This window comes from Triturus cristatus, chromosome 10 (genome assembly GCF_964204655.1).
Source record: "Triturus cristatus chromosome 10, aTriCri1.1, whole genome shotgun sequence".
In the NCBI taxonomy this organism is placed as follows: Eukaryota; Metazoa; Chordata; class Amphibia; order Caudata; family Salamandridae; genus Triturus; species Triturus cristatus.
The window spans coordinates 804,049,191-804,073,616 of record NC_140593.1 but is presented as its reverse complement, the minus strand read 5'-3'; the positions used below and the strand labels follow the sequence as shown (position 1 = coordinate 804,073,616).

The 24,426-nt window shown below is 42.9% G+C and overlaps 1 protein-coding gene across 3 annotated transcripts in view; it reads left to right on the top strand.

Moving 5' to 3' along the window:
• Positions 1 to 24,426, top strand: part of MAPK8IP3 (mitogen-activated protein kinase 8 interacting protein 3) — a 597,532-nt gene that overhangs the window by 463,215 nt on the left and 109,891 nt on the right. For all 3 annotated transcript variants that reach the window (XM_085628367.1, XM_085628364.1, XM_085628366.1), the window contains one exon: positions 16,766 to 16,914. In XM_085628367.1, the coding sequence (XP_085484493.1) occupies positions 16,766 to 16,914 (149 nt within the window). The remainder of the gene's footprint in view (positions 1 to 16,765; positions 16,915 to 24,426) is intronic.

The window sequence follows — 24,426 nt, the reverse complement described above, 5'->3', positions numbered from 1 at the left end:
CATTCTCTAATTTTATGACACAGCTTCTGCTCTCGATTAATTGCTCTAAAACATTCACAATGAATTGTGGGGCAGGGGCAAATAAGAGGATTAAATCTATCACTATTGATTCTAGGCCTATAGGGTGTACACAAATATTTTCTTACTTAGGAATTGTATTTGACGGGTCTGGTTCTTGGACAGAGGCAGTGAAGATTAGACGCCAACTGTTTGTTAAGTTATTAATGGCATTATCAAACTTTAGCCGTAAACTAGGCAGACGACATACGGGGGAATTATTACACATCTATAGGGCCAAATGTGTGGCAATAGCCACCTATGAAGCGGCAATATGGGGCTACGTAGAGGTACAATCACTGCAAATCGCGGAAAATAAATTTTTTAAATTTCTCCTTTCCCTCCCCGATAGTACTTCAAATTACATCTGCCACCAGGAATTGGGTATGGCATATTTGGAGGACACGATTAAGATCCAACTGGTCCTCCTTTGGCATAAAATTTAGACATCGGATGAAACTGGTTTCAATCGGAATATATTATCAAATGCGCTGAGGTTGGATGCTGTCAAACAAATGAGATGGCTAGAATATGTGAAAACATTCCTTTTAAAGTTAGGACATTTGGAATATTTCACCGAGCCACATTTAACGTGCAGTGTCCCAAGAAAATCCCTAAAGGACAGTTGTATGTGTCTTTTGGGTGAAGGTAGACCGATCATTGAATCGAGGAAATCAACAGTACAAGCCCACCAGTTAACTCTGTTGTCGCCAACGATACAGCCATACCTATTATTAATAGTTGGCGATTTTGATCGTTTTCTGTTGACACGTTTTAGGGTGAATATTTTACATAGACTTTTAAGTTTCCCCAATCTAAATGATTGGGCAAGAGTTTTGTGTAAGTGCCCATGTGATGACATCTCTGTACAATCCACTATTCACATTTTGCTATTCTGTAGGTACTGTGATACACCAAGAAGGAGATGGATCATCCCCGTTTTAAAGAAATTATGGCTAAAACAGTGTCGTCCCGCATTTCTTGCAATACAATACCTAGAGAATGAATATGTTATTGCATCAGTTATTGCGTTTTTAAAAAACGCTTTTAAACTACGGAAAACATTATTATTGTAAACTGTGAATATGAACTCAAATGTTACTGAGATCTCATTATTTTATGAACTATATTGTGTTTTTATGATTATTATTTTAGTGTCATCATGTATTTAAGTAGCAATGAATTGAATTAATTTTTTGTGCTTTTATGGTTATTTGTATCATAACCGAGTAAAGACATTTGATTGATTGATTGCTTGATAGTAACAGCAAGAGGCACTACTCCCAACTCTGCTAACCCACAGGGATATCTAGGAACAGTTTATAATAAAGGATTCTTGTGCTATTTGCCCTGCAATTATTGAAGTGCACTTAACAAAAGATGGAGTGGCGGAACAAATGACTACTCTCATGTACAGCCTGGTATTTAGAACATGGATAAGTGGAGAGATATGTGGTGCCATCAGCATAAGAAGACTATGTGTTTGGCTCCTTCATGAGTACTTCCAATTATATGCAGCCTATTTTTTACAAATCAAAATATCGTATTTGCATATAAAAGTGGAATATGGTCTGATTATGTAAAAGATTTAAACTGGCAAAAGTTTATTTCGTTTTCTTCTTTATTGCTTAATCAAAGAGCGGCTGCCCCTAATGACATAATGTTACCCTGCACACTATAACACATGAAAGGTGCCTGGTGTCTCCTTAAAAGGGTCACAGTTAGGAGTAAAAAAACACAAAGGGACAAAAACATCTTGGCAATCTGTTAGTACTTGATCGGAGATTAAGGTTAAAGTTACAGTAGCTAGGCCAAGCACAAATTTCCCAATGGCATCAATAAAATAGAAGAGCCAGGCAAAAGAATCCAGAAGAAGAATTCACAAGGAATCTATCTGCGGGAGGCAAAAATCAAAGACTAAAATAGATAACAAGTGGGTGATGAACGTGAATTAAAATAAGGAATAAATGTTCATCTTGTGATTGCCTCCTTTATATCTGATTGAAACAAGAACTGACATCACAAGATCAACTCGTGCTTTATCTTGTGTTAGAAACCTCCAATGGCGTTGTCAGCGCCCAGAATTTGGGGGGAAAATTGATAACCAGTGCAAACCCAAAGCACTTACAACAAAGGCCTCCTATTTGTGGCGTTTCTCCGTCTTCAGGCCAATGGATCATGGCCACCATTTTAGAATGAAGCTATAATCAAATGCATTCCAAATATAATCATCAACTTTCAACATTTTAATGACACCTTCCTGCACATAAACAATCATTCCCTACAATACAGGCACACTTGCAAAGCATTGGCACTAGACAGCTAAATTTAGTGCCACCTCAAGGAAAAATAGAGAGGTGCGTCGTTTTGTAGTAAATACACCGCATCCCTGCATTTTGAAAATGTCGGAGCGCGTCGCTGCCAAACATGATTTTAGTTAGCTATCACTGTGTTCTGCACAATTAAATTTTGTTTTAATTTAATACAAGTTGCACATTAATTCTGCACACATGTTTAATAATTATTGTAAGTTGAAAAAAAATCATTCTATAGTTAAGTTAAAAACTAAACTAGTCACATTAAATCAAACAATAAATGATATTTGTGCATGTTTCACCATTCTAAAGAACATTATTTATAAAAGGGAAAGCAGCTAGTTAAAGGCCGAGCATTGAATATGGAAGCTTTGTGTTTTCACCACAGAAGTCTGTGTTTCATGTTTAAAGATGCATTTTTTAGACCGTCCACAGCGTTGTCTGGGCAATACACCATCTTAGGAAATGTAGTTCGTAGGCATCATGTCACCCTTCTTTCAGAATAAAGGTGTTGGCTAAGCATACAAAGATGAAGAAAAAGTTTGGCATCCTACTTCTGGTGCTGGATTTCATAGCTTCACCTGCACCAACTAATGCCTCTAACTCATTGTGGAACAAACATCTGGATGACAATAATATCATAATAATGAGCATGGACCAGGTCACAAGGACTGCCATCAGCAAACAACATGTTGGATGAGTGTGCAGTGCGTGCAGAGTCTTGCTCTGACAACGGACAGTCTCCAGTAAGCTCTGGACACAGATGTGACCGTATGAACCCCACCTGAAGCTTCGGGTTTAGCATCATGTCTTTGAAAGAAATGGCCAACTAGTAAGAAAGCACGGCTAAATAAATCTTCTCACAATTGCTCATTAGATGGATAATCCTTCCTGTAAATGAAGGATTGAAGACAAACTCTGAAAATCAGATTGTCCCAAACTTTTTGAAAACTGTATTCTGCTTGTCATTGTGCTATAATTGGTTGGGGTTCAGAAGATAGCTGGTCATAAGAGCATTGAACCACAAGGCTTCAGTTATGATGGATGGAAGAATAATTCTTCAAGCGCAAGGCAAATTCAGCTGAACGGCCACAGGATTGATACAATGAATGATACCACATGGGTTAAGAATCTTGGTCAAAATTTGGCAGTGTATAAAATGGAAGCAAATGGAAAGAAATCCGGACCTTAACTATAGGAACAAAAAGAGAGGAGCTACATCTCGACTTACCATCATGTAACATCATCTTAATCTTTGAACAACGTAAACTTCCATAAAAAACATTGTCTCCGTTTCGGCGACTTATTCAGATAACTAGTAGCTCCTCATCAGTGGTCAATACAGGGAGAAGAGGAGAAACCTCTTGGATAAAAAGCTTGCAAAACTAAAAGTGTAACATCTTGGTAGAACTATGAGTAGTTGTATTATTGTTTGAAAATTATGCAGTTGGTAGATAGTAGACCAAAATATCTTGACAGTAAAATTGAAGATTCTGTTTCAAACCTGGATTGGTCCGCTCGGTTTAGCAATTTGACAGAAAATGATAATCAGAAGAAAATGTGTATCCATTCCTAAGGCATTACATAGTGCCTTTCAAAAACTTTACTCTTTTGGTATGTGATTCTTAGTGGCCAAATCCTGATCAATAAACTTCCCACAAACAACACTGTCAAATAATGAATATTCATTAATGCCTTTACCATCTACCGATCCTAAATTAATCAGTATCAGGAACTGATCATTTTCAGCATCGTTTATAGATGATCTAATAAAGTCAAATATTTCACCAACATTTCTTTGAGAGTGTTATGTAAGTTAAAATATTGTTTCCATATTGTAGAAAATCACACAAAGCTTCATCAACAATATACTGCAAAACAAGAAGTTCAGAGTTGTTCCTAAAAGCATGCAGAAAGACATCATAGGTTTTCAAACAGGCATCCAAATTTACTAGATGGGTAGCTCATTCAGATCAGAAAATACTTTATTCGACTCTTGGAAGAGCCATAAAAGATTGCACATACATATTTACAATTTAAAACTTTAAAAGCCAACAGGTCTTCATACACAAAATTTACACATTTATAAACAGTAATTAATACTTACTACGAATCTTAAAAGCAGTAAAAAGATTGTTTAAAATACAGTATATAATTTCAGTTGTTTCTAATGAGAGTAGGTATACCATTGCCAGTTCTAAGTAGGAAGTAGGAGTGGGCAAATAAAATGCTTACTCTGGGGTGTATACAGACTACAGAATAAAATAAAGTGCACAGTGCTCTGACATGATCGACCAACACAGGGGCAGAATGGCAGTGATGCAAACCATGTGCCTCGAGTAGGGAAAGTGACTAGTTAATGAATTATTTTTAACCGCAACCTAGTCAGCAGAAATGTTGGCATTCCATTTAAATCAATTTGTAAATAAAGTGCGGGTTCTCTTTGCTGTTGGGGGAAGGGTTCCTGTTCATTAGACTTATTATAAGTAGGATCTGTACACTGGAGACTTTGGTAGAAGAGAGATTTAATAGAGGCAGGTGAAACATTTTTAAGGGTGTCAGGTTTTGTGTTGTATTCTGAGACACCCATTTTAGTAAGCTTCATTTTGGCGTATCTTAACCAAGGTAAATCTTTAACCAAAGCAACAGCGGTTATAGTGCAATATTGTCTTTCAGGTGACTCAATCCTACTTCACCATGGCAAAAACCAACAGGGAAACTCTGAGGCACTGCTAAAAGTCTCCTTAAAAACGTATTTTCCATTATTTGTAATTAATTGCGGGGAACGTCTCAATTTTGACCATGAGGGAAACACTCAATCAATCAATCCACTTTATTCGATTAATTAAAATCATAAAAGTACAAGACAACAACTACAGTCATAAACAGATACAAAAATAAATAACAGTATTATAATCAGTCCTAAATGTATCATTAAAAAATTATTTCATAGACATAAGACCGAAGGTACCTAGAAATGCATGATTACTATTATGTTTCAGCAAACCATATACTGACATATTTTAAAGAATACTTATCTAGGACATCAGTCAATTTTACCAGTAAGATTAACCAAATTATAAGGGTACATAGGGTAAAAAAATTGACATTTGTTCTATCTAGTATGAATGTTGAATATCATATATCTATGATTTTCCGCCTAATCCTGACAGCGGCAACTAAAAAGGAAGCAATATTAAAAATTTCCCACGTGTCAGTTAACATTTGAAAATAAAGTAAAGCTGGTTTGGCCTGTTGGAATCCCTTCTTAAAGAATAGAGGAACCAAAATCTTCTTCCGAATAACAGTGTAATATTTGCAGAACAATAGGAAATGTAAAGTGTCTTGGGTGGAATGGTTATCACAAGTACATAATCCTGCTTCCTCAGGTTTAGACCAGCCCACATAGATGGGTAGCTCATTCTAAAATAGGTTCACTATAGCACCCACCTTGACTCAGTCTTAAACTGTGCAGGGCAAAATGAAAATGCAGCTTCAGAGAATCCAGAAATGTTTTAAATTTACAGGATCCCCAGAGAAACATTAGGCTCCTCACGGAGTAACTGGAATGTCAGTAGACCTAGAAACCAACGTCTGTTTTAATGCTGAACATAATTGTTGTAACTCTAGTGCTAGGGCCTGAAATAGTTTGAGCAATCCAAAGAAGCCTTTGGCATCCCAGTCTGTCTAGGACTGGACACAAAAAAAGTCTGTTTGGAACCCTTCTTGATTGCCAGGCGTAAGGGCAACTCCTCCCAGTAGCCATGGTATCACAGTGTAACCCACGAGAAAGGTGTCAGGTATCTCCTTAAGGAGGTCACAGTTAGAAGAAAAGAACACACTTCCTTGGCAATCTGATAGTACTTGATTGAAGATGGAGACCTATGTTAAATTTGATAAGCCTAGCACCAGACTCCCCTTGACATTTGGAAGGAATGGTCATTCCAACGTAACCACAAGATAAATCTAAAAAGAACCAAGGTGCAAGAAGCAAAAATCAACAACAGAAATAGGAAACAAGTGGGCTAAGAGTGGAATGGAATTTAGAGAATACATACTTTGCATGGGAACCTCTAATGGAGTTCTTGAAACAAGCCACCATCTAGGGGAGTGCATTTCACAGGCTTGACCACTCCTCTTCCTTCAGAATCCTTGCATCGGCTAAACATGCAAAGACCACCAAGTTTGATATCCTTTGTCTGCTGCCAGATTCCACATCTTCACCACTTCTTGCGTCGACTAGTGCTTCCAACTGATAGTGAACACCTGTTGGGGTGACAGCTATCACAGAATCTTCAGCACAGCCCACGCCGTGACGAAGACCAACTACACTTTGGATGTGGCATCCAGTAACATGCCATCAGAGGGTGCAGATGCAATAGATTAGCAGGTTTAATGTTTCTATTGATTTATGTCCCAATGGATTATGGCATAACTGGTTGCCTGGCCATCCTCTATACCAAAAGTGCAAAGTTAAAGGCCCCATGTTCTCCCTCTCTGCACAACAGCAAAGTAAATCTATTGACTATTACAATGTGACATTTATGTACAGAGAAGGTGAAATAATTCTTTGCATTTAATAATTATAAGAAACTCATTAAGGAATAACAGAAGATGCAAGGGCCCAAAAACCTTTCTACAACTTTCACTGGTGCTGCTGAATGTTTGCTTTGCTAAATGCTCGGGCTTCCTACACTTCCTGTCTCTTTATCTTACTCTTAAAGTTATTTTTCAAGCCAACTTCCCCCCATTGTCTTCCTAAATTTCTCATCACTTTTTTTTTCTGATTTCTCTCTGGTTCGAAGTTTGATGATGTAAAATAAATTCTGGCCCTTGAAAATTAGTGCCCTAACTAGCACCCTGAACTGCCTGCACAAATTAAGTATTGGGCTCTACATACACACACATGCACACAACTGTTATGCAGTTGTGTATAGCTAAAGTCTGTGTTCAATAACACAAGTGTATTTGATTTAATACACATGTATTCACTCCAAGATTATACTTTTGTACTGTAACACAAACATTTTTATGGTAAAATAAATGCGTCCATAGGAAGACAACAGTGTTTATGTTATAATAACAATAGGAAGAAAGTGTTTTATATAGTGTTTAATAGTGCAGATCGTGAAGTTTCTAAGTATTGTATATAACCACAATACGTTTTTAAAATCCTTAATTATTGACCTCAGGGGGATGATCCTAGTTTTGCATTGTCAATACATTGTGTTTTCCGATGGATGCTACTACTTGTCGATTCCTCACCTCTTGAATCGCCTTCTGGTGCCAGATTCAAACCAGAAACTTGAAATAGATACCCTATGCTGATAGATGGTGTCACAGTTCATTCTCAGGTCTAGGATCCACTCCTAGATGTGATATCACACAGTTGTGCATGGTGCCACTGCAGCCCATGGATGTCAGTTCCTTTTTTCTGTCTGGGATCCAAGTCTTGTGCACACCAAGCCATCAAGAGGTAGGAGGCCAAAGTCTTCATAGACCTAAGACAAATGTTGGATGGGCACCTCTCCAGGGGTCCTAGGTCTCTCTCCATATTTTGCTCCAGTTCGCCTTTGACTAGCAAGCCCTCAAACAGGACCACTTGACAGTGGTCCTCTAAGAAGCCCTGCAAGCATCTTTTAAGTAATTCTTCTGCTTCTTGATGTTGGTCCCACGCAAGGGGTAGGATTGTTCTCCAAACCTGTCCCTGGCTTTAGGGCATCATAGTTCTCCAAACCTTGCCCTGGCGTTGGGGTAATTCTGAGACTGGAACCAGAACCTCTTGCTCATTTCGCTGAGTTTCCATGCCGTGGCAATGATCCTACACAGTTTATAGCTTTCACACAATGATTATGGCCCTCTTCCGCTCTATCCTGTATCCCTCTGGTGCGCCTGTGGGCTCTAAGAAGGTGTTAGGGCTCCTACCAGACTTCCAGTCATGACTCTGTCACTGGTTGACCCAGTTCGTCCTCATCTTAACCCTGCTTCTCTGCTGGTTGAATCTCCTCCTTCACCAAAGGCCTTACTGATTGCTTCGCCATCAGAACGTTCTAAGAGGCTGCCAATGCTAATTTCAGATCTGTTACAAGTCATAGCAAATTTTCCAATGGTGAAGCCCATTTGAGTCAGAACCCGAAGCAAAGCACAACGGTTGATAGTGGAGGACTCCTCTTACAAGCCATTACATCCTGTAGAGTACTTTGGCAGGCAGCAGCGACTGTTTGGCTCTGATTTAGCCTTCATATATATATATATATATAACACTGTGTACCACAATGATGCTGACAGCGGTGAAACTTGCAACCTTCTTTCCCCCAAATGGGATGTATGCTGGTGACTATTTTCTGCACAGAATGCCAGAGGCATAGATACTTCCACAGAGGTAGACTTTGAGTGTCTGTAAGGACCTCTCAGAGAGGAGACTGCCTCAATTGAACGGAGGTCTTTGAATTTACTTTTCAGAAACTTTACATCCAGCATCCTCCTTAGTTGAACCATTGCTGCCCATCTACAAATAATTGCTGGAGGCCCTTACAGTCACTAGGAGCAACCAGCATATGCTACCATCCCACGATTCACTGGGACAGAAAATGTTTGACTACTCATCATTGTCTGAAGAGTCTTGTACTCCAGGCTTCTACTTCCTCTAATCAGACTGCTGACTTCTTTTATTCTACTTGCACTAGTAGGTAATTGAAAAGAATCCAGGAGCTGGGAAAGGAAGTCATCTCTTCAAGAAGTCCACTTGTCTACTAGTTCAAAACTCTCATGCCCTGTGTGTGTAGTGGTTCAGATGGTCATTACAAACCTCCCTAAAAATATCATCAGTTCATGTGTTATTCCATTACCATCCTGGATGCATCGCACAGGCTTTTCAGTGGATCCAGCCCCCTCAGCCAGTGCTTCAGCCTAGTAAATTCTTTATAGCTCTCGGGGATGTGGTGGCTGCAAAGTTGTCAAGGATGGCAATGGCAGAACTCTTATTTTTTTTACTCTATTTGTTGGGTTTTTAGGTACAAACAGAGACAAAAATGCATCAATATCATTATGCACTGTTCAAAAATTGTACATGACATTTTCCAAATGTAATATGGCCTGAGGCAGGGAAATGGCCCTTCAATAGTCAATTCATGCCCCGCATGACCTCTCTTCCTCTCCCTCCCTCCCCATTATCTCGTCCCCCAGTGGATCCACCCAATCCCCCACTCTCTATGGTGGGTGAGTTAGTACATACATTCATAGAGGGTCCCATATGTTCCTCGGCCTTGAGGTAGGCTGAAGAAGTTTGATATATGTCAGGGATTATTCTTGCCATAGTATGAGGTCTTGGACCCAATATTTAAATTTAGGTGCTCTGCCCCGTCCCCACCTGCAGGCAACCCTTCACTTAGCTAATAGAAGCCCCAGCGCAGTGAATTCCTATGGGCAGCATCAATCTCTTCAGTATACCCTAGCAGGGCCATAATGGGGATGCCGGCAGCAGCACCTTGATCATCATCTCTCCAAGTGCCTCCAAAACCTGTTGTCAGTATGTCTTGATAAGTTCACATTCCCATGCTAGGTGTAGGAAGTCTGCGTTCCCATGCCCACACCTGTCACATCTATCATCTGCCCGAATCTGAAACCTGTGCATCTTAGCCGGTGTGTACTACAAGCGATGGAGGAACTTATGGTGTAGTATCTGCAAGCGGATATTAGCTGAGATGTTTCTAGTCTGGTTACAGCTATATGTCCACTGTTTTGCTGACAGAGGTGTGCCCATATCTGCTTCCCTTTAAGTTTTTGAGACGGTGGGGGCATTCGTCAGGGATACCTGCGTGTGATGATACAAAAGGGAGAATACGTGCCACGGGGAGGTACATTTTAATATAGTATGCCGTGGACCCTGCGTTAGTGGTTCTCAAGGAAAGTTGGGTGTAACTGCTTTAACACTCTACCGCAGTCTCATGTATAAAAACAGCTCCATAGACGCAGGTTCACTATAATTAAATAACTGTCCCCCCACGCGTTTATTTTGAATTTTTGTAGCATTCATCGGCAACCCACTTCTTGTGTCACCTCAAGAGCCAGGTAAGGTGAAAGTTGTAATCTAGGTGAGTGTAGCATCGCTTTCTCTAGTCTATTAGTGGTTCCCCACCTTGCCGCAATAGTACGGTCAACCGTGGTGGGATCTAAGTTTCTGCACTTGGGTTTGTGTGCAAAAAAAACGCCAGTGGGATTAGGTCCATATACTCCTACTCAACGGCGAGGTGCGGCATATATGGGGGAGGTTGAAACCAATACGTTGGTGAGCTTGCCTGCTTGCATAAATAATACAGTTTCATGTCAAGGGCTTCAAAGCCATCTTAGGCAAAGGGATGCATTAGTGTGTCACATTGAAGTCTGGGTTGTCATTCCCCCCACGCCAGCCTGATCAGTTGTGATTGGAGCATTTAAAAAAAAATCTGACCCAGGTTATATAGTATGTTCAAAAAAAGGTACAATAGTTTGTGCAAAATTATCATTTTAGTCAGTGGTATGAGTCCCACCATGGAGAAGGGCAATACGATCCAGCGCGTGGTCATGTCCGTCAGAGATGTCAGGGCCCATCCATAATTAGCTCACATAAGATCGGTCCTGTCCCTAGTGATTCTTATCCCTAAATACTTCACCTCTGCCTGGCACCATACTATAGGGTAATCTAGAGAGTGCAGGTGAGTTGCTTCTGTTAGTGGAAAGATTTGTGTCTTTCCCCAGTTAACTTTGATTCCCGAGATCCCTCCGAAAGCAGTACATTCTTGTAATATTGTGTTAAGACTAACTTCTGGATTATGGACATATAGTGTGTGTAAAACTTTTTATTGTTTGATTAATAAAAATCATTACAATAGTGGACATACAACAATAAAACATATATCAAAAATAAATATAGCCCTTAGTCGATTATTAGCATCACGTAAAGTGTGATATCTGCGTAGAGGGACACCAAGATTTGCCTGTTGGGATATCGAGCGTTCCCAATATTTTTGACGCAGCTTGGCTGCAAGTGGTGCCAAGGCAAATAATAGGAGCGGAGCGGGCATCCTTGCCTCATTCCCCGTGAGATTGGAAAGGGGACAGACCTTACACCATTAACCAGCGCTCTCTCCTGTGGTTGTTGGTACAGCAGTGTTATCCAGGAAAGGAAACCAGAAGGTATCCCCATTCGTCCCAGCACCCCCAATAGATACTCCCACTCCATCGAATCAAACGCCTTGGTAGAGTCTAAGAAGACTGCCACCGCTTCTATGTCCGGATCCACAACCTGCAGCAGCGAAATTAGGGTACGCAAATTATGCAAGGTTGACCGCCCAGAAATAAACCCTGCCTGATCGGGCAGCACATGAGAGCTCATGAAGAGAGTCAGCCTGTTCGCAAGTATCTTGGCCAAGATTTTAACATCACAATTTATGAGGGATAGTGGTCTGTATGATTCGCACTTATCACCCGACTTTCCTAGTTTTAACAATGAAACAATTGTCACTTCTCACATCTTGACTTAGTAAAAACTTCCTCCTAACTAGCCTCATCATATACCTTCTTAAGGCACAGGAGTCAGATAGTCCGCATATGCCTTATAAAAGTCGGCCGGTGGCTGTCTGACACAGGTGCCTTGCCGCAGTGCAGCTGCATCACTGCCACTCTAATCTCATCCTCCTCTATCTCCACAGCCAGGAACTCCCTTTGTACCTCTCCAATCCACCCCAACGCAACATCCTCCAAATATGTTGCTAAGGAAATAGACTGTTTCCCCCAGAAGGAGTAGAGGGATAAGTAGAATGCAGTAAAAGCAATGGCAGAACTCATCCACCTCCTCCTTGGCACCTCTTGCAGAACCCCTGTAATCTGCCCTTGAGTGAGCACATGTGGCCCCTATGGCAGGAGGATGCCATGTAATCTGGCACTCTGGCAGTCAATCACCTAGGACCATTGAGGCTTCCAAATTGTCAAGTAAGGCTGCATTCCAGAAGATGCTGCTTTCCATTCCACATCTCCACTGCCACCTCAAAAATGCATGCATTAGCAATAGAAGGTTCTCCATCTGCTAAGTAAAGGGACAACATAATTATTCCTACAGAATAATATGAGGTAGGGATAACATTCCAATTATGTTCTTTGTTCCTAAAATAGTGGCCACAATCCCATCCTGAACCTTCACATTCTACATTCCTTCCTGCAGAAGGAGAAGTTCAAAAGGCTTTCCCTGCACAGGTCTTTTTGGCTCTGGAACTGGAAGACTGGATGTGTCCTTCAACTTGTAGGACCTGTACTTTCATGTTCCGAACATCCAGGAGGAACTAGCATTTTATGGTGGACTGCACACACTACTAGGTCACAGTTGTCGCATTCAGGCTGATATCTTCCTGAGACTTTGCAAAAGTGTTGTCATTTGTCACAGTGCATCTTTGCAGGTTGGTAATCTTTGTATTCCCATACCTTTACTACTGGCTGCTGAAGGCATGATCAACACAAATGGTACCAGACAACTTGCAGGACACAATTACCCCAGGGTTTCTGATCAACTTCCCTAAGACCCACCTTCAGCCCGCCGAGTGTCTCTTCTTCATCAGGGTGAGGCTGGACACCGTCCTTCTCAGGGTCTTCCTGTTTCCCCAGTGAGTTCAGGTCATTAAGGCAAGGATCCTAATGTTCCAGAAGTGAGCTGTACTTCCAGCCTTGAGGCCTCTGCTCCTGGGCATGCTTTCCTCTCACCTCTTGATGGTGCTCCACGCTCCATGGCAAATGTGTTCACTTCATTTGTTGACTCTGATTTCAATGGGCCAAAATTGTGGAGTCCTGAAGGATAGTTTTAGGATTTCCCTGGATACAACTCCAGATCTGCAGAGGTAAGATAATAAGGTAATGTTTCTCTGAGAGGTAGTTGCTGTCAAACCCCCTCACCTTTGGGAAGATCTTTGTACACCCTTCCGACAGTAGTCCTGTTGGTTAAAAATGCCTTTTCCTTCAGCTGGAGTAGTCATCTCAATGCATTGAAGGTCAGAGGCCTGTGATCACCTTCAAATTAATCTGCTCGAGCTGTGGTGACCAATCTGGTCCTCAAGGCATTCCTACCTTCCATTCCTCCGAAGTCAATCGATCCAAGTGCTGATGGACAATGCAGCCATGATGTGTTGCACCAACAAGCAGGTTGGTGTGGACTTTGGGCTTCTCTGGTTTGGTCTTGGGCTCAAGATCTCAAATGTTTGGCTTGTCATGAGCCATGTGTCGGACTCACTGAATTGCAGGCTGACAGTCTTGCACCATCTTGCAGATATTAAAGTAGATTCTCTATAAAGAAAAGTCTGAGTTTCAACGTATATTTATTCAACAAGCACAGCTGTGTGGAGTCTAGTTGCCAAAGGATCCAGGATCGCCATTATTACAGATATTTGGTAATGTTTAGTATTTGCTTTGATAATGTAAATCAATACTAAACCAATCAGGGGCAGGTGCCTATGAAAAGGCAAGTGTTAGCAGTTCTTGACTAATCAACAAAAGACATGTCTAAACAGACATTTGCAAAGTAATGGCAGGGGTGTTATGGAAATTTCCTTTAAGCAACGTACAGGAATATCTGCATCTATATGTTAAAAGGGCAACAATTATGATTTTATTGCACTGAGATCATAGTACACATTGATTTCTTTTCTGTCCTGAAACATCCTGCAAGCTCAGGGTATTGCTTTTTCTTTTGCAATCAGACTTAACATTAGGGCTCCTACTTGCATACATATTTGATACTGTTTAACAGATACATACTCCTAAATGCAATATGTTTGATCCTCACTGATAATGAGTGGGATCTTCCCTCGGAGGTGGCTTAGTCCATCCTCGCCATTTGGGGCAGCCTTCTGGTGGCTCTCTTTACAGTTCACCTGAATACTCAGTACCAACAGTCTTGTGTGCTATAGTTATGCTGCAGGGGGCCCTAGGAGGCATGTTGTGTCTGTTTCATGCATTTACTTCAATTCCTCTGGTTGCTTGGGTTCTGAGGAAGCTTCATCAGGCCTGTGTGCAGATGTTCTTAATCAAACCAGACTGGCCACCGAGGGTATGGTACTTTGATATGGCCTGCCTGTCTCTGAACCTTGCTCTTCCGCTATGGGAGGCCATAATCTAGCAGTGGGAGGGGTAAGTCCTCCACCCAAATCTCCAAAGTCTCCACCTTCCTCCCTGGAGACTGAGCGGGCAATCTGAGTTCTACCTGCTGAGGTGGTGGACATGATTTTGTCAGCCTTTCTCACCTCTACCAAATCAGTCTATTCTGTGCATTTCTTTTTTTTTATCTCTTAGCACACCAAAGTGGATGATGACCCCTCTGAAGGCACACTTTTGGGATTTATTGTGCTTTGTGCTTTCCTTGGCCAGGCAAGGCTTTGCTTTTGATCTCGATAATAGATATTTGTTGGCCCTTTAATCTTTTCTTTGTTTACTAAATCATCCATCATTGTTTGAGTCTCCTGTCATTTTGTGTTTTCAGCAGGGTTTGATGTATTTGTTTCCCAGTTCTCCCTGTATAATGTTTCAGTGGGATCTTAACTTTGTGTTCATGTATCTGATGAGTTCACCCTATGTACATTTGCACAGTCCTTTGCAGTAGCTTACTTCAAAGACTGTTCTTTATTGCCATGATCTCTGCTCAGAGTTGTCTCAAGCTATAGTCTTGTTTGTTCTTCCTCATTTTGTCTGCACTAACTGGTTCTTAGGACTAAGTTCTTTCCTGCTGAATTACCTTCTTTCATGTCACCAACTTTCTACCCTCCTTCTCATACTACACTGAGTAGGAAAAATGAATTACCCTACCCCTATTCTCAGAGAGCCCTCAGCTTTTTCTTCGACAGGACCAGCTCGTTCAAGGTAGATAATCAGCTTTTCCTTGGCTATGCAAGTTCCAAGAAAGTCAAGGCGATTCAGAAGTGGACTATTTTCCTCTTAATTGGATATGATCTTCAAATGAAAGAGCCTCCTGGAGGCAACAGCCCCTGCCCCCTCTCCTCGGCTTATTCCATGTCCTCTTCCCTATCCAAGTGTCTTCCTGTCATGGATATCTGCCGGCCTGGAAGTGGCCTTTGATTCACACTTTCACCGGGCATTATTTCTTTCTCTCTGAACTCCACAGTGATGACCATTTTACAAAATCTGAGATGCAGACGTCTGGTTTTACCATTGCTTCAGACCCACAACTTGAGATGTTGTGCTTGGGTATTGATTCAACCGATGAGAAATCCGAAGGGTGAATTTTCCATCAGAAAAACAAGTTACTTACCTTTAGTAACATCCGTTCTGACAGAAACTCTATCTTTACTGCAAATTCCGGCCACCTCCCTGTTCTGAGGTGTGGTCATGTGATTTTTAAAAGGTTCCAAGTTCGTTTTTTTTGTACACTTCAACTTCTGTGAATCTTGTTGGTATTTTTATGGCCTCTGTGGGTGTGGAAAAAAGGATGAGAAACTCACATCAGTGAGCCTGGGTGGCACCCTATTGACTCAGTGATGTCATATCCAGGGGTGGGTCCTGGAGCCTGAGCCATGGTGCCACCTTTTGGCGCTGGAGAGTGATTTCACTTTTCCAGAACCCAACTGGCACCGAGAGGAGATTCAAGAGGTGAGGAATCTGCAGCTAGACAAAGAAGCCACAAGAACTATTGTGCCTGAAGGTAGAAATCTCTTAGTATCACACTGCTGTGTCACATAAAATGTGTGAGTGTGTGAGAGAAGACAAGTATAAAGAGTATCACAGTTGTCTGTGCTGGAAGACATTTTTACACTAACATGGCCCCTGGGTTCTGCGAAAACATTAATGATAGTCACATCACCTTGTTTCGCTGGGAAACAGAGGAGCTATACAAAGGTATTTAGATCGCTTTTCTGCCTGTTCCTGGCCTAAACACAACAGGACAGACATTAGGAATGTTTAGAAACCATCTGGCCTGAACTGCTCCCAACAGATACTAGTGAGAATTGTTAGAAGCAATACAAATTTAAACAAATGCCCAGCTTACAGAAAAAGAATACATAAAACAGCAAACATTAGAAGGAGTGTGGCTTGAACAATTACCAGGTTAGCAAGAAACAGAGCCAATACTTCAATACATTTATTATTTTTCAAAGCATTAAATGGCTCTTTTAACCAGGCCACAATTTAAGTACAGATCAAGACATCTGGGCCATATACCAACAGTGGTTGTTGCAGGTGTGCATTTTAATGCATTGGAGTATTAGTGGGTAGGTTATTTGGGGATGGATCCGTGGCAGTATTTCTAAGTTTTCTTAGGCTCATGTAGGCCCAGAATGTGCTCCTAAAATAAGGGAAGCATCTGACATTTTGCTCTCCTATATACTCATGGTCTCTCCTACACCCTTGTCTCTTTGCAGATGGCCAGTGGGACTTAAGCAATTACCACCTGATGGACCTGGGCCACACGCACCACTCCATCCGCTGCATGGCAGTGGTATACGACCGTGTCTGGTGCGGTTACAAGAACAAAGTACACGTCATCCAACCCAAAACAATGCAAATTGAGGTAAGGTGGAAATTAAACGTAGGCGGGTATTGGATGCAGGCCCAGACAGAAGTTTCTAAATGCAGTACCACTCTTAAGCCCTGATAAAAGGTGGAGCAAATCCTGCATTTTGACCCTAATTAATTTTGGCAGGTCAAACCTGGTGAAAATCACTTGGAGGGAAACATGTAGAATATTATGATAAATGTGGAATTCAGTGTGAAAAACAGAAGTTACAGTGCTATTCCTAATTTCCCATTGTAAAACAAGGAATATGAAGGATTTAATATATACAATAAATATTCCCACAGTGTCGCTATTTACAGAGGGCAATATTTGCCTCACCCTTTTTCCTCCCACTCGGAATAAGGGCTTAAGTAGAGAATTTGCATAATGCAGTAAAGTTCTACATAATGACCAGGGTTATTCATGTTTTCCCCTCTGTGTCCATTCAGGCTTTTTCTTAAATAATGTATATTTTTTTCTTACAACTTTTCATATGAACAGTTAAATCGGTTGACTGCCTTTGTATGTCGAAAAATGTTTGCTTTCATTGGCCTTTGCTGTGTTTTCCTAACAGTATGTGTCCTCACTGGCTAACCCTAAGACTTCTTTTTGTGTCAAAATACTACTTGTACTGTGTCTATTCAATTTAGAAACTGGAATGTTCTACATCCTTTTTTACTTTTAGTGGACAAAGTTGTTGGTCTTTATTCATTTGCAGTCGGTCTGCATACAGCAAAAAACACATGTATTGGCATTGAGAGAGGGTATGCCTGTCTGCTAAAGTGTCAAGGATGTTTAAACTCTAAAGGTTAATTGAAAGCTCATGTGAGGAGAAATTAGTACTGTGGAAGAAATAAGTAAAACAAAATGTCTAAAAATGTTTTTGTAAAGATCTGAAAAACTGGATAGGTATTGGTAACATTGAAAGTGTTCATACAAAATGCAGGGCACATTTCACACAGGTAAACTTAGACCTGATTTTAAGTCACAAATTCACAAAGGTAAACTTAGACCTGAAGTCTAAATTTAGGCCTGAAGCTTAAGACCCCAATTCATAAAGTTAAACTTAGACCTGAAGTCTAAGTTTAGACCTAAAGCCTAAGGGCCCAATTCACAAAGGTAAACTTAGATCTGAAGCCTAAGGCCCAATTCCCATAGGTAAACCTAGACCTGAAGTCTAAGTTTAGACCTGAAGCCTAAGGGCCCAATTCACGAAGGTAATCTTAGACCTGAAACCTAAGGCCCAATTCACAAAGGTAAACTTAGACCTGAAGTCTAAGTTTAGACCTGAAGCCTAAGGGACCAATTCATGAAGGTAATCTTAGACCTGAGGCCTAAGGCCCAATTCACGAAGGCAAACTTAGACCTGAAGCCTAAGGCCCAATTCACAAAGGCAAACTTAGACCTGAAGTCTAAGTTTAGACCTGAAGTCTAAGTTTACCTTTGTGAATTGGGCCTACAGTGTCTGCGGGAAGAATACATCACTGCAAGTCAAACTGTAGGCAAATGGGTAAGGAATAGAAAGTGACAAGATGTGGAAATTTATAAATAGTAACTAATGTTGTTATGGCGACTGACGAGCTTGTTTGCTTAGCTTGTTATTTTATACTGTATGGGAAATTATTTTAACTGCATATAGTTATTGTATGCTCTGTGCTTTTTATGGTTTTAGTCATAAAAGCCAAATAAAGACAATTTTGATGTTTTTTGTATATATGGTAGAATAGCATGCAAAGTACTCAAAATGCTTGCGTGGAGGAATGAATCACTGTAAGTGAAACACTAGGCACAGGGGTACGCAGTTGTTTCAGTTTACTGGTAGAGTGAACCACCAGTCCTGACCTGAAAAAAAGCTGTAATTTCAAAACTGTTTTGGGCCCTTGAAATTACTGTACTAAGCAAAAAAAGCAATTGGTTATAAAAATCAACCAACTCTGGAATATTCACACACCTAGGGCTGTATTATAGATAGTGCTCTGGGGGGCAATGGGCACTTGCGCGTCCCCGCGGCACTTTGGTATTACAGAAGGTGCTGCAGACGTTTGTGCAGCCCTTCTGTAATACCAATAGCGCTAGCTATTGAAAAAGACCAAGCGTAAACCTCTTCAGCTCATACGTGCTTTTTACAATTAAAAGATATGGCTCAATGAAAGATGTGGACTTCAACAGGGAGTGGACACGAACTCTGGGTTTCGAAAGAGCAACCTCTTCCCTAGAGGTAGAACTCAGCTGACAAAAGTTTTCTTTAGCCCATTTACGGACAGACCTCACAATTCCCTCAGGGGGGACTATACACTCCTACCTAGACTCTGAGAGAGGCCCTTAATGTACTTGAGCCTAGGAATATGCAGAGCAATAGTGGCTCCTAGAGGGTGTGCTGTGGGGCGTTGGGGAGGGGCGGGGGAAGGGCAGGGTGGGGGGGTAGTAAACTCCGGCTCACGGCCGAGCGTCGTAATGTACATAAATAAATAAATCAAATGAATTTCATTGCGTGCGCTGCATCGCCATTTGGCGTTTTAGCACGTGCCATGCAAGATGCAGAAAATCTGCATCATCCTGTCCACACCTCACGCAGCAAGCACTCTCCCGCAGACCAAATTTATGCAGCAGAAGAGGCGCATAATATAGCTGATGTAAGTATTTGAAGTGAATAATGCAAAGGTTGCAGTTCGCCGTCAGGCGACCTGTCAGCGTGCAACAAAACTTCCAAACATCCAGTGTAAATGAGGCCCCTTGCGCTGCATGCCACTTGTTGTAGGAGGGATTTTCGATAATGCCCCGTTTCCTCAGAGAGGCATTATATAATTTGGTTATAAGGCCCTTACGTGCTTCACCTGCCAGCACCGCCTGCAGTGCCTTCAGCGTTCTCGGTTCCGCTGGATAATCAGGATAGATATCTCGGACAGCCTGCCTCACACATACATATGTGAACCCCTGCATCATATTGTGCTCTCCCCCGACCTGTATCTCTGACAGTGGCCGGAACTGGCCATGTTTATAGAGGTCACCCAGCTGTGTAATCCCCGCAGTTCTCAGTGCATTCACTGTGGCCTTCTCTTGTTTGGCAGAAATATACGGATGAGCCGCAAGCGGCAGCGCTGGAGCGTAGAGGTAGTCTAATTGTGGCCTTTTTGCAAGGGCTTTCCATGCCCACGCAGTGCATTGAACAGGGTTGATTTCGGGCCGCGGCTCACCACTTCCGCCCAATAGGGTAGCCACCACCAGCGGCACAGGTAGCACTGAATCCGCCTCTACTGCGACGTGTGGCTGGAACCGCTGCGGAAAGTACCAGTAGTGTGCAAACTACACCTGAGCACATAAGTAGAAGAGCCTCATATCAGGTGCTTCAAAGCCACCACGCTCAAATGGTTGCACCAGCAGGTCCCAGCTGCATCTAGGCTTTTTACCACCCCAGACAAAAGACAACAGGGCTGACTGCAGTGTATTGAACAATGCGATATTCAGGTTAATCGAGATGTTGACGAACAAATAAGGAAGTTTAGGTAGAACCGACATTTTAAGTACCGCTATTCGGTCCGCTAGGGAAAGCGGTAATTTAGCCCATCTGTAATCTTAGTGATAACACTGCCATAATTCGTAGAAATCACCACATCGGGATCTCTATGTAACCATATACCTAAATACCGTACCGGGTCAATGGACCATGTCAGAGGGAAGTCCAGTTCCACCACGCAGGTACCAACCGTCAGCGGGAACACCATTGATTTTGTCCAATTGATACCTAGACCAGAATATATTTCAAATTTTACGTATTCGCGGAGTAATTCTGGCAAAAACGTGGCCGGCTCGTGGACATACAGCAGCATGTCGTCAGCGTACAGCGAGACAACTAGCGGCCGCTGACAAAAACGCAACGCCGCCGGCATGTGTCGCTAGCGCAGTTTACAAGCCAAAGGTTCTAGCGACAGCCTCCCAGAGGACTCCCGCACTATCCACTGTGCCAGCGTTTTCCTTAAAGAAGTTGTGAGTCACCTCGCCAACTGTGCACTTAAAAACCGGATCAGTCAGTGAAGCTTGTTGTAAATGCCACGCAAACGGGGGCCTCTCGCACTCAGGGACGTGCAGTTCAAGCAGTACTGGGGAGTGGTCAGATAGCGTCTTAGCCAAATGGCTGACATCGACCACCCAGGCTTCAGAGATAAGCCAGTAGTCCAAGCGGGACCACGTACCATGAACAGTAGATATAAAGGTGCTTTCACGTGCCACATGGTGTCGCATACGCCAAATGTCAAAGAGATTCCCAGCTTCCAAGAGCCCTAGTAAAGCGTTGGTCGCCTGCCTGCGTATCACCACCCCACAGCCCACTCTGTCTACCGTTGTATCGAGGCAGGTATTAAAGTCACCCCCCCCATATGATTTCAGCAGAAGGAAACTTAGATATACGGTGCCACACATCCGCAAAGAAAGAATGGTCATCCACATTCGGGCCGTACACATTAACCAGCAGTACTCCCAACCCGCCAAGCTTACCATGGACAATGGCCACTCTGCTCTGATCGTCTGTCTCAGAACTGAGGTCAGTAAAGGGAACCCCCTTCTTAAAAAAAATTAGCACCCCACGAGAGTAGGAGGTGTAGGAGGAAGCAATCCTAACCCCAGCCCACCGCTTGCCCACATATTACTCAGATATCTTCGTAAACTGCATCTCTTGCAGAAAGGCTACCTGGACAGCCAATCTGTCCAGAAAGGCCAGAACAGAACATATTTTTCTTGGGACTGTTTAAGCCACGTACTTTCTAGGTAACGAGCTTTAGGTTACCACCTGTACCCTGCAGTTAACAGTGTATACATAACAGTGTGATGTCCGATTACAATAGTGCATTTCCAGGGTTCAAAGTCAGTGCAATAACAAAGTGCCATCCCATCACCCCCTCTACCCCCCGATTCCCCACCCACTTCAGCGAACCCAACTTGCCAAAGCCATCCCATCCCTGAGAAAACAGACCCCAACATAAAAAAAACAGTTTGTAGCATGTGGGGATCTCCCATGGGGGAGCATCAGAGAGCTACTAGCCTCCTACAATGTAGGAGGTAGCTGATCAGGTCTATTACCTGTGCTAGGATACAAAAACACAGATGGAAAAAACATAATGCATCTATGCCGTCCATTGTGTAGCAGTTCACCCCACTCAACAGGTATATAGCTGCTACAGTGAGCCATACTACTTAATCCCACCACGAGCCAGACATATGAACAGCAAGTAAGGTCTCAGTCTGTCATCCACTGGAAGGCCCACTGCCCCCCCTCAGCCGCTATGTAAGGAAACCTAGAACCATGATACGTGAACTCAAGACATGCCCCGTACATAGGATAGCAGACAAAAATACAGTTTGTCACCAAACAGTCAGTTTACTGCTTTTCCTCGTCCACCTCAGCTGGGGTCTCACGTCTCCGTCTTTTCAGCTTTTTGACATGTTCCATTCCTGCCTTAGGGGTGGTGAAGATTTTAAAGTCTCCCTCCTGGCCAACCCGTAAGCGAGCAGGATACAACATCGCATAGGGGATGCCTTTGTATTGCAGAAATTTCTTCACGGTCCCAAACTCGTGACGGGCTGCGTGGACTGCGACAGTGAAGTCAGGGAAGAAGGACAGAAAACTCCCCTGGTGGTCGATGGCACCCTTTTCCCTGGCCAGTCTCAAAATGGTGTTGCCGTCCCTGTAATTTAAGAGCTAAGCAATGATGGGGCGAGGTGGAGCGACCGGTACCGGACTCGCTGCCAGAAACCGATGGGCCCGCTCGACTATAAACATCATGGACATACTCTCAGAACCAAAAATGTCTTTGATCAGAGTCTCAATATAGGTCTCAATCCTGCCGGTGTTGGTGGACTCAGGCAGGCCCGTAATTCTAATATTATTACTGCAAGATCTAGCCTCTAAGTCCTCTTTTTTTGCTTGTATTAACACCAGGATTTTCTCCATGTTGAGTGCCTTGCCAGCGACATCACTGAGACCATCCTCCGTAGTGGAAACCCTTTGTTCGATCTCCCCTATTCTCGTGTTCTGCCGCTCTAATTGTGCAGACATATGGTCTAGTCTTTGATTGATGGCTGACATATTTCCCTCTATAGCTTGTAGGCTTTTCTGCATGGCCACCAGCGCGGTTTCTAACGTGGAGGGGCCCTAACTCTGGCCATCTGCCTCTGAATCAGAGGCCGACTTTTGCTGCGCCTTATAGGACCTTCGCGCCTCAAACGTGAGGCTAGGCTGGGATTTGTCTGTTTTCCCCATAACAGACAGTAGGCGAGAGTAATGTGAAGCAGCAGACCGTGCAGTGGAGCCAAACTGATTAGGGCAAAAACAACAGTTGATGGACAGAATGCAGAACAATGTCATACATTCACCCCAGTACAGAGATCTGGGTCTAAATCCATCGTTTTTTGCTCACCATGCCATTCCAGTTTGAACCCAGCCATATGCAAATCAGTCTTGACCCTGTACCTCATGGGTACAGTCCAGCCCGAACTGCCAAGCCAGGTCCTCCCTGGACTAGAAACAAGCATCCTAGGACCGGTTTCGGGGTTTCACCCCTTTTCAGCCAGGATAGCTTGATTCCAGTGGCATGGAGAGCAGCTGATTAGGAGCGCACACTGCACATTATTATTAGAAAGCTTATAAAGCGCAATGGTTACTCCAACCGGAGTGTCCCAGAGCTAGGACATAAATGGACCCCAGCAACCCTCCCAAGCTGCCCGCCAACGAACGCGGACATCCACACAAGATGGCACCTTACTACTTTAGCCCTCCCGGGGGGTGACGGAAGAGCCAGGTTTTCCATTTCTTGCAGAACAGAGACTCCAACTCAGATGTCCTCAGATCCACTGGGAGCTCATTCCAAGCCTTAGCTGCCAAGAAACCAAAGGATCTTCCGCCAATCCGCGCCTTCCGCACCCTGGGCACAATCAATCTTGCACTGCCCAATGATCTCAGATTACGAGCAGGCTGGTGGACTGTCAGGAGAGGCCATAGAAAACACGGCCCCCTTTCCCCAAGGATCCTGTGACTCAAACATAAGGCCTTAAAGGTATCTCTGGCCCGGATAGGGAGCCAATGCATTTCCTTCAAAGCTTTTCCTACCAAAGCCCTCCTTGGGACATTCAGGATAAGCCGGGCTGCGGCATTTTGGACCTTCTACAAGATGTTAAGATTTTTTGCAGTCAAGACAGTGCAATAGTCAAGGCGAGACGTGACCAACGCCTGTACAATAGTTCTTTTAGCATCCAGGGGGAGAAGGTCCAAGATCTTACATAGCATCTTCAGAATGCCAAAACAAGTCCCAGCCACAGTCGATATTTGCGAAGAGAAGGAAAGATTTTCGTTGAACCACACTCCCAAATTTTTCACCTTGGCTTTCGCCACTGGACTAGTTCCTAGTGCTTCTGGCCACCAATGCTACGACCAGAGAGAGGGCTGTTTTCCAACCACCTCTGTCTTCCCTGCATTTAACTGGAGACAACTCATCCAGTCCATAAGCTCCCCCAGGCAAGTTCTGAAATCAGCAGCCC